This window comes from Budorcas taxicolor, chromosome 2, assembly GCF_023091745.1.
Source record: "Budorcas taxicolor isolate Tak-1 chromosome 2, Takin1.1, whole genome shotgun sequence".
NCBI classification, from domain to species: Eukaryota; Metazoa; Chordata; class Mammalia; order Artiodactyla; family Bovidae; genus Budorcas; species Budorcas taxicolor.
The window spans coordinates 139,805,206-139,817,502 of NC_068911.1; the positions used below are offsets into that span (position 1 = coordinate 139,805,206).

General features: G+C 43.7%; 1 protein-coding gene across 1 annotated transcript in view; it reads right to left on the reverse strand.

Annotated features, from left to right (window-relative positions):
- Window positions 1–4,287: 4,287 nt before the first annotated feature.
- Window positions 4,288–12,297, reverse strand: part of KLF7 (KLF transcription factor 7) — a 99,455-nt gene continuing 91,445 nt past the window's right edge. The window contains exon 5 of the mRNA XM_052635874.1: window positions 4,288–4,516. Within this exon, the coding sequence (XP_052491834.1) occupies window positions 4,465–4,516 (52 nt within the window). The 3' untranslated portion in view covers window positions 4,288–4,464. The remainder of the gene's footprint in view (window positions 4,517–12,297) is intronic.

Genomic DNA, 12,297 nt, shown 5'->3' on the forward strand with positions numbered 1-12,297 from the left:
GCCCCTCTAGTTTTCAAACTGAGATATCACCATGTTTACCGAAACCCAATCCAGAGCTGGAATGCAAATTCTCTCCTCCTGCCTCCACCCCCCACTTGGCAGTGGCCACTTCCAGAAGATGCCAGGGAAAGTGTCCCCAGGTAGATGTCAACCAGGTTCTACTTAATGAATTTTCACTTTGGCAAAGATCTGGGTGCAAAACTGTGGCCAGAAATGCTGGACCTCATAAGATTTAAAAAAAGAAAAAACAATGAACCTGGTTTTTGTAGTTAATATGTTGCATCTCCGACTTTCCAACCTTCCTTCTCCTAAAACCAACTCATGCAAAAGAAAGCCATTTTGCACTTTGCACTGTATTTTATATTTTACGAAGTGACTTCCATACAGGAAACCATGATGAACCAATAACATTAATCACTAAGCTCTGTTGTTCTTGCCATTTGAGTTCATGTCTTTTGACTTTGCCACAGAATTCAGGAGTTGGGGCTACAGGCAGACGTCCTGAATGCACTGGGTGAGCCGCCCTGCAGGTCGCATTTATTTCCCCTTTGATGCAAATAGACATGGCTAATCTGGAAGCTTATCCCAAACTGATGTCCTTAAAAAAAATCTTCTCTGGCTTCTAGATTCAAAGAAGATTTTTTTTAAAACATAGGAATCAGTTCTACTAATCATGCGTGAGGTTGGCTGTCTTTTTTACCCTGTTATCGTCAGGCAATCAAAGATGTAAAAAGGGCACAAGAGGTGCAGGAGGGGGGGACAAGGGATACTTGAAGGGCTTTGCAAGGGAGAGCACAGAGAGGAAAAGGAAATGGTCAGCATGAAGTTCATTTTGGGGGGTCTCCAATATATTTATAAAACGCAGCTTTGTCGTGGAATCCAAACATCTCTTTCTGGACATAATACTCATCACCACCAGGCATTAAGCTGGGCCAATGAACCATCAGTGGGGCAGGAGGCCAGTAGCTAGGAGCAGCATTATAATTTCAGGTTTCCACATCTTTGACTTACAGTCATGTGGTAGGAGAAAGATGCACAAATTGAAATAAAGAAAACTGTCAATGGCTTCGAAACTCTTTTTCTATACATTACACTCTGAACCCTGGATAAAGCGTGGTTCGGAGGATCACTATAAGAAACACCATGACAGGTTTTTCCTTTCAAATTGGAGATCTCCTGGAATGCTGGGAGTTAACAATTTAAATGAGAAAATGGTTTAATGTGTTTCAACTGTCCACTAAAGCACTACTTTGAATAACCTGTCCTCTTGGAAGCAAACTAGCTTCAGGTTATTTCCCAGAAAGCCTGTTTACTCCAGCAGACTTCTTCCAACCATCTCTGCCATTTCAGAGAGGATGGATACTTGATAACATGCCCAAATGACTGGGGATACCGCGCTCCCCACCCCGCAACAGACAGGACTGGTTATTGTTCAGAGGCGTCAATCGGGCTACACAAGAACAGTTTCAAAGCCATACGCTTAGCACCCACCAAATTCTCAGGCCAATTCTCGGTCAACAAATGCCTGGAGCCAGCAAGCCCCACCATCAAGGTTCAGTGCACCCTGCTTGGAGAAAGGTCAGGAGCAGATTACAAAGGACCTCACTGATATAAAAGAGAGAAGAATTGCCCAATATTTCAGACACTGATGAAGACCCAAGGGCCTTTGTTCTGTCACATTCAAATGAGATCTTTTCAAGACCACAGATGACAACGGGGAGCGAACAAGCAATGATTACTCTTTTGCATTTTTTTAAACTTTCTTTTTAATAGAGCCTTGCATTGGTCAGTTCAAAAATTAAATTAAGTATTATAAACCCTTAATAATAGCATTTCGAGAGGCAAGAGCAGCTCCAGCGGGGGAGAGAACATTTGTAAATCGTGGCAGCCACGGCTAATGCCATCATTGGGACCGTGCGTGCAGTCGTGCTGGAGGCTGCTCTAGAAAGGGATATCAACGAACCAACAAAATCTGGGGTGTCTAAAGTTTCATCTAGTGCACTGACTGGAGGCGCTACAGTTTAATACAGCTGAGGTTCAAGGTCCCTCACACATCCTTCATCCAGAAAGGATGAACCACACATTCAAATGTAATCCCATGGTCCGCCCTGATGGACTGGCTACAAACGCACTCGAATGCAGTCGAGAACTACGAGATTGTCAGCAAGCAGTGCTCCAGAAATGTTTCTAAGTCATGTCTAGTTTTAAATCTTTGGAATAAAACTGATTTTTTAAAATACCCTCTGACTAACATATACATAATTGCCTCTGGCAAATGGGCAGATTTTGTGTGTGTGTTTAGGGTGGTTTTTCTTTTTTGTTTTTGGTCTAAATTGAAAAAAGGAAAAGAGAGAAAGAAAACTTGAAGGGCCAGACCTCAGAATGCCCCAAGTGTCCAATTGGCAGCTACAGCATTTGTGATAAGGAGGCTCCTCTGCCCTCAGACGAGTAGTTTCAACATTTCAGTGAAATCAAAGTTTGCAGAAAGCTGAGAAACCAAATGCCAAGGATCTTGAAGTTTGCTGTCATAAATGAATCTGTTTCTTATATTTCCTTTCAAAGACTTCAGTTTTGCATCCCAAATAGGTATGGGGTGGCATTTTAACAGTCAATGAGTCAAACAGTCAAAGGAGAGGAGCCAGCTGGTATGAAGGAGCAGCAACCATGGGCGGACCAAATGCCATTTCTGTTTTTTTAGACGTGTCTTGAAGGGATGGTCCCAGAATATACAAAATATACAATCTGCCCTAATAACCACCCCACTTGCTTGCATAGGCCATTTAATGGTCCTAAAGGCAGTCTTTGGAGTTGAGGCCAGTGCCAGCTAGCTAAGAATGCGGGTAGATGATGGAGACCGATATTGGATGTGTGTGGGGGATGGAAAGTGAGGCATGGAACCCCCTCGGAGTCAGCTTGCAGAGTAAAAGTGAGGCCTCTGTTGATCCCAGGTGCTCTAGGGCACAAGTCATGGTGGGCCTAGCCAAAAAAAAAATCAGAAATTTGTCTCTCCTTTTAGACAGACCATGAGAGAAATATCTCTACCCTTTCCTTAAATGTCCACCCTTTATTCCCACAACAGCATTTGAATTGTGTGTTTTAACAAGTGGGGTGACATGACTCAGTGGGTATGAGACAGGAAGAGAGGGTGATGGTTTTTGAAGCCACTAGACTTGGGAGGCATCCTCCGTTCTCCCCATTCCTGGAAAAAGGGATATTTTTGGCTTTTTTGTTAGGTCATAACCCAGAGTTACGTTCAGTATGCAGCTGCCCTTTGAGACTAGCGACATCTATGCTGAAACTGGTTGTTAGGGTAGCAGTGACACACAGCACGGGGTTGATCACTATGAGCTGAGGTCAGGATGCCTCATGGGGGATGAAAAAAGTGTGATGTCCCATCTGATTGGCTGCTTCGAGAGCTGGACATCCAGGTGACGAGAGAGAGAGAGTCCTGGAGAGGTTTAGTCCATGGAGAAAAGATAAAACATTTAAGCTTCCAAATAAGCTTTTCAAGTTTTCGTTAGCAAAAAACAGAGAGATTAAAAAGAAAAAATCTAGCACTGGCAATAAGGTGAGGCTCAAGGGATACACTGTGATTGATCATCAAGGACTTTATTCTCTTGGCCACTTTGCAGTCATGCTAGAAGTTTCCAGAATCCCTAGTGCATATGGTGTGCAAGAGTCAAAAAGTAAGAAAAGAACACTCTTCCCTGGAGACCTGGAGAGTGAAGTCTAGAGAAATGCAGGCCAGAAAGGTGTAAGGTGTTATTCCGGAGTCTGCCGCCGCTAAGGCCGTTGGTATCGACTGGAAAGATCTCAATAGTACTAAGAACCAAAACTGATCAACAGTTCTGTGAGGAAGTCGGACGCACGGAATAGTAGGACTTTTCACACACAAAGGACAAATAAACCGAGAGTTAATTTTGGCTACCAAACTGCAATTTGGTTTGCTAGGTCATTTTCCCCCAACTATTGAAAAAGAAACATTAGTGCTACACATATGCAACTTTAAGACGTTGTATTCTCCTATCAAGTTGCACTGAGAAGCAAGTTAAATAAGCCCCTCTTACTGCCGTCCACCTGTAGAGACGTCACATCCATTTTCTTTGATTTCCATTGGCAACAGCGGGAAATAATTCCAATAGCGCTGAAGTAAGCAGCCAGACTGCCTTGCTGAGTTCACCTGGTTTCTTTCTTCTTCTTCTTCTACCATCTGGCTAGGGCAAGGCATAAAGATAGACGTATATATTTTAAATATAGCTGAGTGCATGACTGTGTGTGTGTGTCTATGTGTGAGTGCGTGTGTGTGTGTGTGTGTGTCTGTGTGTGTGTACACAGAGGTTTAATAAGTGAGAACTTTCTTCTGCGAGGCAATGGGTCCCCGCCTGAAGTCCAGCCCCCTGCCTCATGGCATTTCCTTCAGACAACGGCCGGCCGACGCCATGGCAACTCTGGCCTTCAGGTTTTTTAGATATGTCTCTTCATATGGAGGGCAAGATGGTCAGACCTGGAAAAACACCTAGGGAAGATAAGAAAAACAAGGATATTAGAGAGCTCTGCATAAAGAACTCAACTTCCATCACCCCTTAGAAAATGACTAGCCCTAAAAGAGAGAGAGGCAGTGCACGTGTACTGAGGAACAAGGTATATAGGCAGGTGAGCTCAGCAGTCAAACCACCTGGGTTCACCTCCGGCAACAGCTGTGTGACGGAGCACCTTAGCCTCTCAGTGTCTTCAGTCTTAGTCGCTCAGTTCTGTCTGACACTTTGCGACCCCACAGACTGTAGCCCATCAGGCTCCTCTGTCCATGGCATTCTCCAGCCAAGAATACTGGAGTAGGTAGCCATTCCCTTCTCCAGGGCATCTTCCTGATGCAGACATCCATCCCGGATCTCTTGCACTGCAGGCAGATCACCATCTGAGCCATCAAGGAAGCCTGGTATCTTAATTCCTCCTCCATGAAATGCAGAAAATGAGAGCAGTTACTTCATAGATTGGTTGTGAGGATTAAGTGAGATGATCTATGTAAAGTACTTAGAAAATTGCCCAGCATATGGTAAAATCTTGATTAATATTAACTATTATTATTGTGATTGTCATTATTAAAGAAGAAACTAATGTAAAAGTGTCTTGGAAATAATATGTGTCATGCTCACACACTACAAAGAACGATTAGCCTGTACTATCAAATGATGACACTCCTAACATTTCAACACCCAGATTTCAGTCTTAAGTTTTACAATGGAAGCCCAGAAATGCTGCCTGTGATATCTGAAGGTCTATACAGGCACTCCACATTCAAAGGGAGGAAAAGCTCATGTTTATTAATAATGCTGTCATATGCAGGCATGTGCTTGGTGTTTCTCCAGTACTACCCTAGACTCAATGGACATAAGTTTAAGCAAACTCCAGGAGAGACTGAAGGACCGGGAAGCTGGCATGCTGTAGTCTATGGGGTCACAAAGAGTCAAACACAGCTTAGCGACTGAACAGAAACAATATCCTCAGCAATCTTCCATGGTAAATCTTCACACTCTTTTCATGGGCATGCATGTGGTGGGAACCGGAGGCTGGGGTCACACAGCCAGTGAGTGGCAGTCGTTGGGTGAGAAGCCAGGCAGATGTGTAAACCCATTCTTTGAACTGTTTCTAGTACCCAAGGCTGGCCACTGAATCCCTTTCTCAGAGTGAAAGCAGTGGCTGTTTTGACTCCTTCCCCTTTCTTTTAACACCACCCACTTGATTATGCCCTGGGTAGTAACTCTTCCACATTCTCAGTTGTATGTGGCTAACCCACCTCCTAAGGCTGAAGTGATGGCCACAGTGATCTGCTGAGTGACAGTCATGTGATCCACAAAGGTCAACGAGAGCGAGTTCTGGGACATTTGCTGAAACTATTGGAAGAGAGATGCTGTCTTTCCACTGGGGCTTAGACACTAAGATAGGAGCTGCGGGTGTCCATGCAACCACAGGGGAAAGAGCCTATTTGAGAATGAACTCAACAGAGAAAAACAGGCCAAGGGGTAGGAAGGAAGAGAGTTTCTAGTCCTGAGGACAACATCTAAGCACCTGGACTCAGCCAAGTGTGAAGACAAATTGAATTCTGTTCTTCTTAGGTATAGGAGCTAATAAAAAACCCTGGAAGCTAACTCAAGACTGAATCAGGGTTCTCTACTTATAACTAATAGAGTGGCCATTTCTGCATCTCTGAGGCCTACATACAGTCTCAGGTTCTTGGGCTGGAATCCCAGGGAAGTCAATGCATCAGACAGCAGTCATTCTGAGTTCTGGGTGTGAGTTCTCCCTCAGATCCAGCTCTAGAAACTGGTCTCCATCCTACCTGGGAGAAAGTCCCCAGGTCCCCTGAGATACTGCCTGAGACATCCTTCCAGTTCAAAACTCTAGTTGGTGTGTTAGCAAGCTGTTCTGCTCAGGTCAGCAAGAGTTCCTGTTCAGGGCAGAATTTCCCTGTATTTGTTCATTCCTAAAACAAAGAAACAGAAAACCCCTGGCCCTATCTGCTGACCCCAGCACTCTCCACGCACTGTTTGTGTTCATTTCTCAGATACACATGCCAGATAGAACCTCAAGAAAATGAAGCAAAATAGAACAAAGTAAAATGAAAAAAATAAATTACCATAACAGGAACAATAAGGGTAGAAAGTGATCTAATTCAGTAACATCAAATAGCAGTAATTCTAACCATAACTGCTTATTTCAGGCTCTGATTTGGTATAAGCAAGATACTCAAATAATTCCTTGGCATAGCATCTAAAGGGGATTTGATTTACTATAGAAGAGTGACAAATTTTCTTTAAAAGCAAGTACTTGATGTCACTGGTACAAGAAAAAGCAGTGCAGCCTGCGGGGAACTTCGCATTTGACTGTCCTGTGCCAAGGGCACTCTTAGTACCATCCACTGCCTCTTCTCTTTCCTTCCCTTTCTCCTTCCCCTCCTCCCTTCTTCCTTCTATCCTTCCCTCATCTCAACAGCGTAGAGAAAGAAGATTTAAGTCGGGAAGTTCTTTTTGTAGGTATTTCCTTTCTAAAGTTAGCATTCTTATAAGAACTCCTTAAAGAAGGTACAATTCTTAGCCCCATTTCCAGACAAGATATTCATCAAAAAGAAGCAAAGCCAAAATCTGAACCCAAGTAGCCTTGACTCCAGACTCCATGCTTTCAGCCATACCCAGTTCTCAGGCAGAACTGATGGATGGTCTTCCCCAAACACTTGCACCTCATCCCCAGAACTTGTGAATATGTTAGGTTCAAAGGCAAAGGAGAATTAAGGTTGTGGGTGGAATTAATTAATTTGCTGGTCAGCTGACTTTCAAATAGGAAATTTACTCTGGATTATCTGGGTAGATCCAATGTCACTGCAAGGGTCTTTAAAAATGGAAAAGGGAAGTAGCAGAGAAAACCAGAGAAATGGAAGCATGAAAAGGACTCAATAGCTTTGATGATGAAGAAATGGGGTCAGGAGCCAAGGAACATGGACAAAGCTGAAAGCTGGAAAAGGCAAGGAAAATGGGTTCTTCCCTTAAGCTTCAGGAAGGGAATGGAGAGCAACCCACATCTTGATTTTACCCCCAGGGAGATCTGTGTTGGACGTCTAACCCAAGGAACCGTAAGATGATAAATCTGTGAAGATAAATAAGGGTGATACTAAACTCGTGACAACTGGCAATGTCAGCAACTAGAAAATGGATCCAGAAGTTAATCTGGTCAAGCCTGAGCAGCAAGGCCCTGCAAGAAAGCCACAGTGCACGTACCAAGAACCCTGTGTGTCCAAAAGAGGCAAGTGGGGATTCGAGACGGTAAGGAGCAAAGCAGAAGTCTTTGCTACTAGTACAAAATCTTTCTCTTTTCTTTTCCACACCCTGAGAACATACGGGACAACGGTATTTTTAAAAATTAATTAATTAATTAATTTGTGGCTGTGCTGGGTCTGTGTTGCTGCATGCGGGCTTTCTCTAGTTGCAGCAAATGGGAGCTACTCTCTAGTTGAGGTGTGCAGGTTTCTTACTGCAGTAGCTTCTCTTTTTGCAGAGCACAAGCATTAGGTCTCATGGGGCTCAGGAGTTGCTTCACGGCATGTGGAAATCTTTCCAGACCAGGGATCGAACCCACGTCTCCTGCATTGGCAGGTGGATTCTTAACCACTGGATCACCAGGGAAGTTGCATGGAACAACAGCATTCTTGATTTAGGACTTCATTTGAAATAACCACTCAGTACTGTATGTGTTCCATACTTGCATTCTCCTTTAACCAACTGCTTAACCTGTCTTGAGTACCTAGCAATCTGTACAAGCATCTATCTTTACTCTTTAAATTCTTTCAGAAAAAAAAAGTGAAAAACCAACCAATTCTTTAACATGGTATAAAATATGATCACACCCCTCCTGAATCAAACTAGCATCATTATTTGTTAAAATTCTAGGAAGTTCATGGATTTAGAATGAGACTGGGTCCCTCACCGTTGAGGTCTTATTTAAATCCAATATACCGGTAGGATACTTAGTCATGATTAATTTATATTTATTAAATTATACTTACTGAATTCCACATAGGAATAGTAAAGTGAAAGTAATAGATAAACTCTGCATCTAGAAACGCAGAATCTAGTCATTCTAAGGGTAATATACCCCCAGAGGGTATTTAGGACTGTACAGCAGTCAGGCGACCTTAAATAAGAAAGTTCTTAATGACTAAAATTTGTTTACTGCAGAGAACTAGTCAAACTCCTATTGTCATTTCTCTTGCTGATGAAAAAGGCCCCCTAAAGTCACATGGGCATTAAGCCAACAGCAACGCACCAGGGCCCCAAAGTGCTAGATATAGGTTGATGTTTCTCACCACCTATAAGTGGGCTGACCAAGAGATCAAAGATCAAAATGCCTCCTCTAAACTTCCTAGGATTTTGGAGGTACTACCCTGGTGGCTCAGACAGTAAAGTGTCTGTCTACAATGTGGGAGACTCGGGTTCAATCCCTGGGTCGGGATGATCTGCTGGAGAAGGAAATGGCAATCCACTCCAGTACTATTGCCTGGAAAATCCCAGGGACAGAGGAGCCTGATAGGCTACAGTCCATGGGGTTGCAAAGAGTTGGACACGACTGAGCAACTGACTATAACCCTGGGAGCAGGCTCCTTGGGTTATAGCTGCATATGGCTACTTGGGGAAATAGCCCATCAGCAGCCTCTTGCTCTATGGGCTGAGAAACAACACTCATCCCTTTAAGCAGCTGATCACTGAGTGGGCTGTACTGCGTACTTTGATGGTAAGATAGCAGAAACATCTCATTGCTTTCTCCCCAAACCTGAAGCCAGAGGTCACAAAACTTAATGTCTTTAAGGCCAGGCAGATAAAGTAAATGGGTGCAATGGGTCAAGCGTAAGGAACGCATAGCATTTTTAAACCATTTGATTCTACTTCTGTGAATATAAAGAAATGTTGCTCTTCATTAAGAGGAGATAACTGGACATGCTACACGGCAACTGATGCTCTGCCTTCACACTGGGGAGACCGTGGTGAGAGAGGGGGAACAGAGTGAAATGAATAATCAGAGGACCATTACCAAAGGCAGCTCCAGAAAATTATGGCCACCTGGGAATGTGAGTCCACTGTTACCAGATCTTCCAATTTTTCAAAGCCAGAAACAGAGATTTTTGTGACATTTAGCAATTTGAAATGTCAGCAAAACAAACAAGAACTCATGTATTTTTAAATTTACTCTATAGGCAAAATAAAAGTATAAGTTAGACTTGGTACCTGCTTTAAGGTCAAGAAACCCCAATCTTACTTAGTTCAGCCTCTAAGTAGATAGTCTGAGGGCTTCCCAGGTGGCGCTAGTGGTAAAGAACCCACCTTTCAATGCAGGAGACCTAAGAGATACAGGTTTGGTCTCTGGTTCAGGAAGACCCCCTGGAGGAGGAAATGGCAATCTGCTTCAATAATCTTGCCTGGAAAATCCCATGGACAGAGGAGCCTGGTGGGCTATACAGTCCATGGGATCGTAAAGGATCGGACATGACTGAAATGACTTAGCACGTATGCCCAGAGGGTAGTCTGATTATTCAATTATATGAGGCAAGAGATAGATTTCCCAGGCTCATACATATTGTGGCACCAACAGGATCCAGTGCTCTGCTAAGGGCTATAAATGTCCTCTTTCTTTGAAGGTAAAAGTCTTCTAAGGAATGCCAAGTCCGCGGTCACTCCAGGCTTCCCTTCCATCACTTTGGGACCACTCCAGCTCCCCGCGCCACCTCCCAGACCTGCTCTATTTTCAGCACAGTTCCTGCAGCTGAAGTACAAGGTGCTGCCTGTCAGGAGACACTAACTAGGCTCCACCCCCTGGTTTCTGACACTGGTGAAAAGCACTGACTCTGCTGCCACAGAAGTTTGAGCTACTCGCCAGCTGCCCCAAATACCATGTCACAGAGTTTGTACCATCTGTTCAGCAAACTTCTAGCTCCAGAAATCAGAGTATATTTTGATGAGGAAAATCAAGCAAAAGACTAACTGAACTACCCATCCCTGACATCTCCTACACTGAAATATCCGGGCAGTTTGAAATTATTTCTCCATGTACATCAGTCAGGTTTAATCCGAATATGTTAAGTGCTGGAAAGATGCATTGTTGTTGTTCAGTCGCTCAGTCATGTCTGACTCTTCATGTCCTCATGGACTGCAGCATGCCAGGCTTCCCTCTCCTTCACCATCTCCTGCAGCTTGCTCAAATTCATGTCCATTGAGCTGATGATGCTACCCAACCATCTCATTCTCTGTCATCCCCTTCTCCAGTATAGACAGTTAATACTGCTTAATAACTCAGTTGACTTAAGAGGAATACGAAGTCTGGCAATTTCCCCAAAACAATTCTTTGCCTGTTTCCAAGGCTTATGGCTATCCATAAAGCATGATTTCCAAGTAATAGCCTCACCACCTTTCAGGGAAGGACGACTCATGTGTACCTACTACCACCACACTCTGATAACTCACAAAGGATATATCTTCATCCCCACTGATATAATGCCCTTCCTCAAAGGACTGTGGAGCAACATCAACATCACTGAAATATAATCTATAGGAGAATAGCTGCTGATTTCTATAAATTCAGGGGGACTCTGAGGTGAATGGGGCAGAAATGACAAACAGGTTGTATTTTGGAGTAGCAGAAGAGAGCTCTAAGGGATGGACAGACAATAGCTTCATGGAGTATACTTCCTCAGCCTTGGGGTAGGAGGTTATCTTTGGGCTCCAGGAGGCATGGGGGCTTTATTTAGTTCTTTGAGAATGAAGATAAGAGGAAAATAGGCTCTTCAGGAAAAAGGGGGGGAAAAAAAAGGAGGAACAACGTGAATGCTTCTTTATAAGCATCTTAAAGGAGCACCAAGGCACTGGCCACCCATGAAACGTGGCCACTTCTGTCCTGCTCTGCACCAGAGGAAGGTCTGGTGAAAGGGCTGGGGGAGGGGCAGGATGCAAAAGCGATCGCATTTCCTCCACTGGAGAGCCAGGCCTCTGTGGACATCCTGCACAGCCCTCCTGCCACCCTGCGAGCGAGGGGCTGAGCCGGGGAACCCTGAGGCTTTCAGGGCTTTTATCGTATTAGAAGCATTTTTCTCATCATAACCGAGACCTTTAATATTGCATTAAAAAGATGGTTAATTTTCTTAAGCTTCCTTTTAAACACAGAAATAGGATTAGAAGGATAACACGCTCAGATGCAAGCCCATTATTTGATTACGTCTAAACCTAATCCTGCCTTCACCTTGGCCTGCAGAGTCTCCATTTTGGGGTTTATTGGTTGATAATGCCAGGGCTGTCAGATACTATTACTTGTGTAGTGTCTGTTGCTACGTGCTCTTTCTTCCACTATCAAATGCTGAAGGTTTGAAATTGAATTATAGGATGAGTTCTCAAAGCCTCACCATCTTTTAGACCTTTGTACCTACTTTCAAAGAAGAAAGGATGGCCCAGGCCCCCCAAAAGAATGGGAACTCTCTTCAGTAAATTCATTTCTAACAATGCTTCAAAGGAGTCTTATAACTAATTTCCCCTCCTTCATGCAGGCTTTCTACTTCTCACATTGAGAAAAATGGTATTGATATTAATAAAAAGATCAGAAACTACTGGCGACCATTCTCTCTAGTCTATTAATTTTCTTATTATACTAAAATTATCTGTCACATTATCCCCTCGAGGGTAGGAGTTAGGTCTCACTGATATCTAGAGACCATCACAGTTCTGGTGTTCATGAAATACTCATGTAACTGACCTAAGAATCCGTATC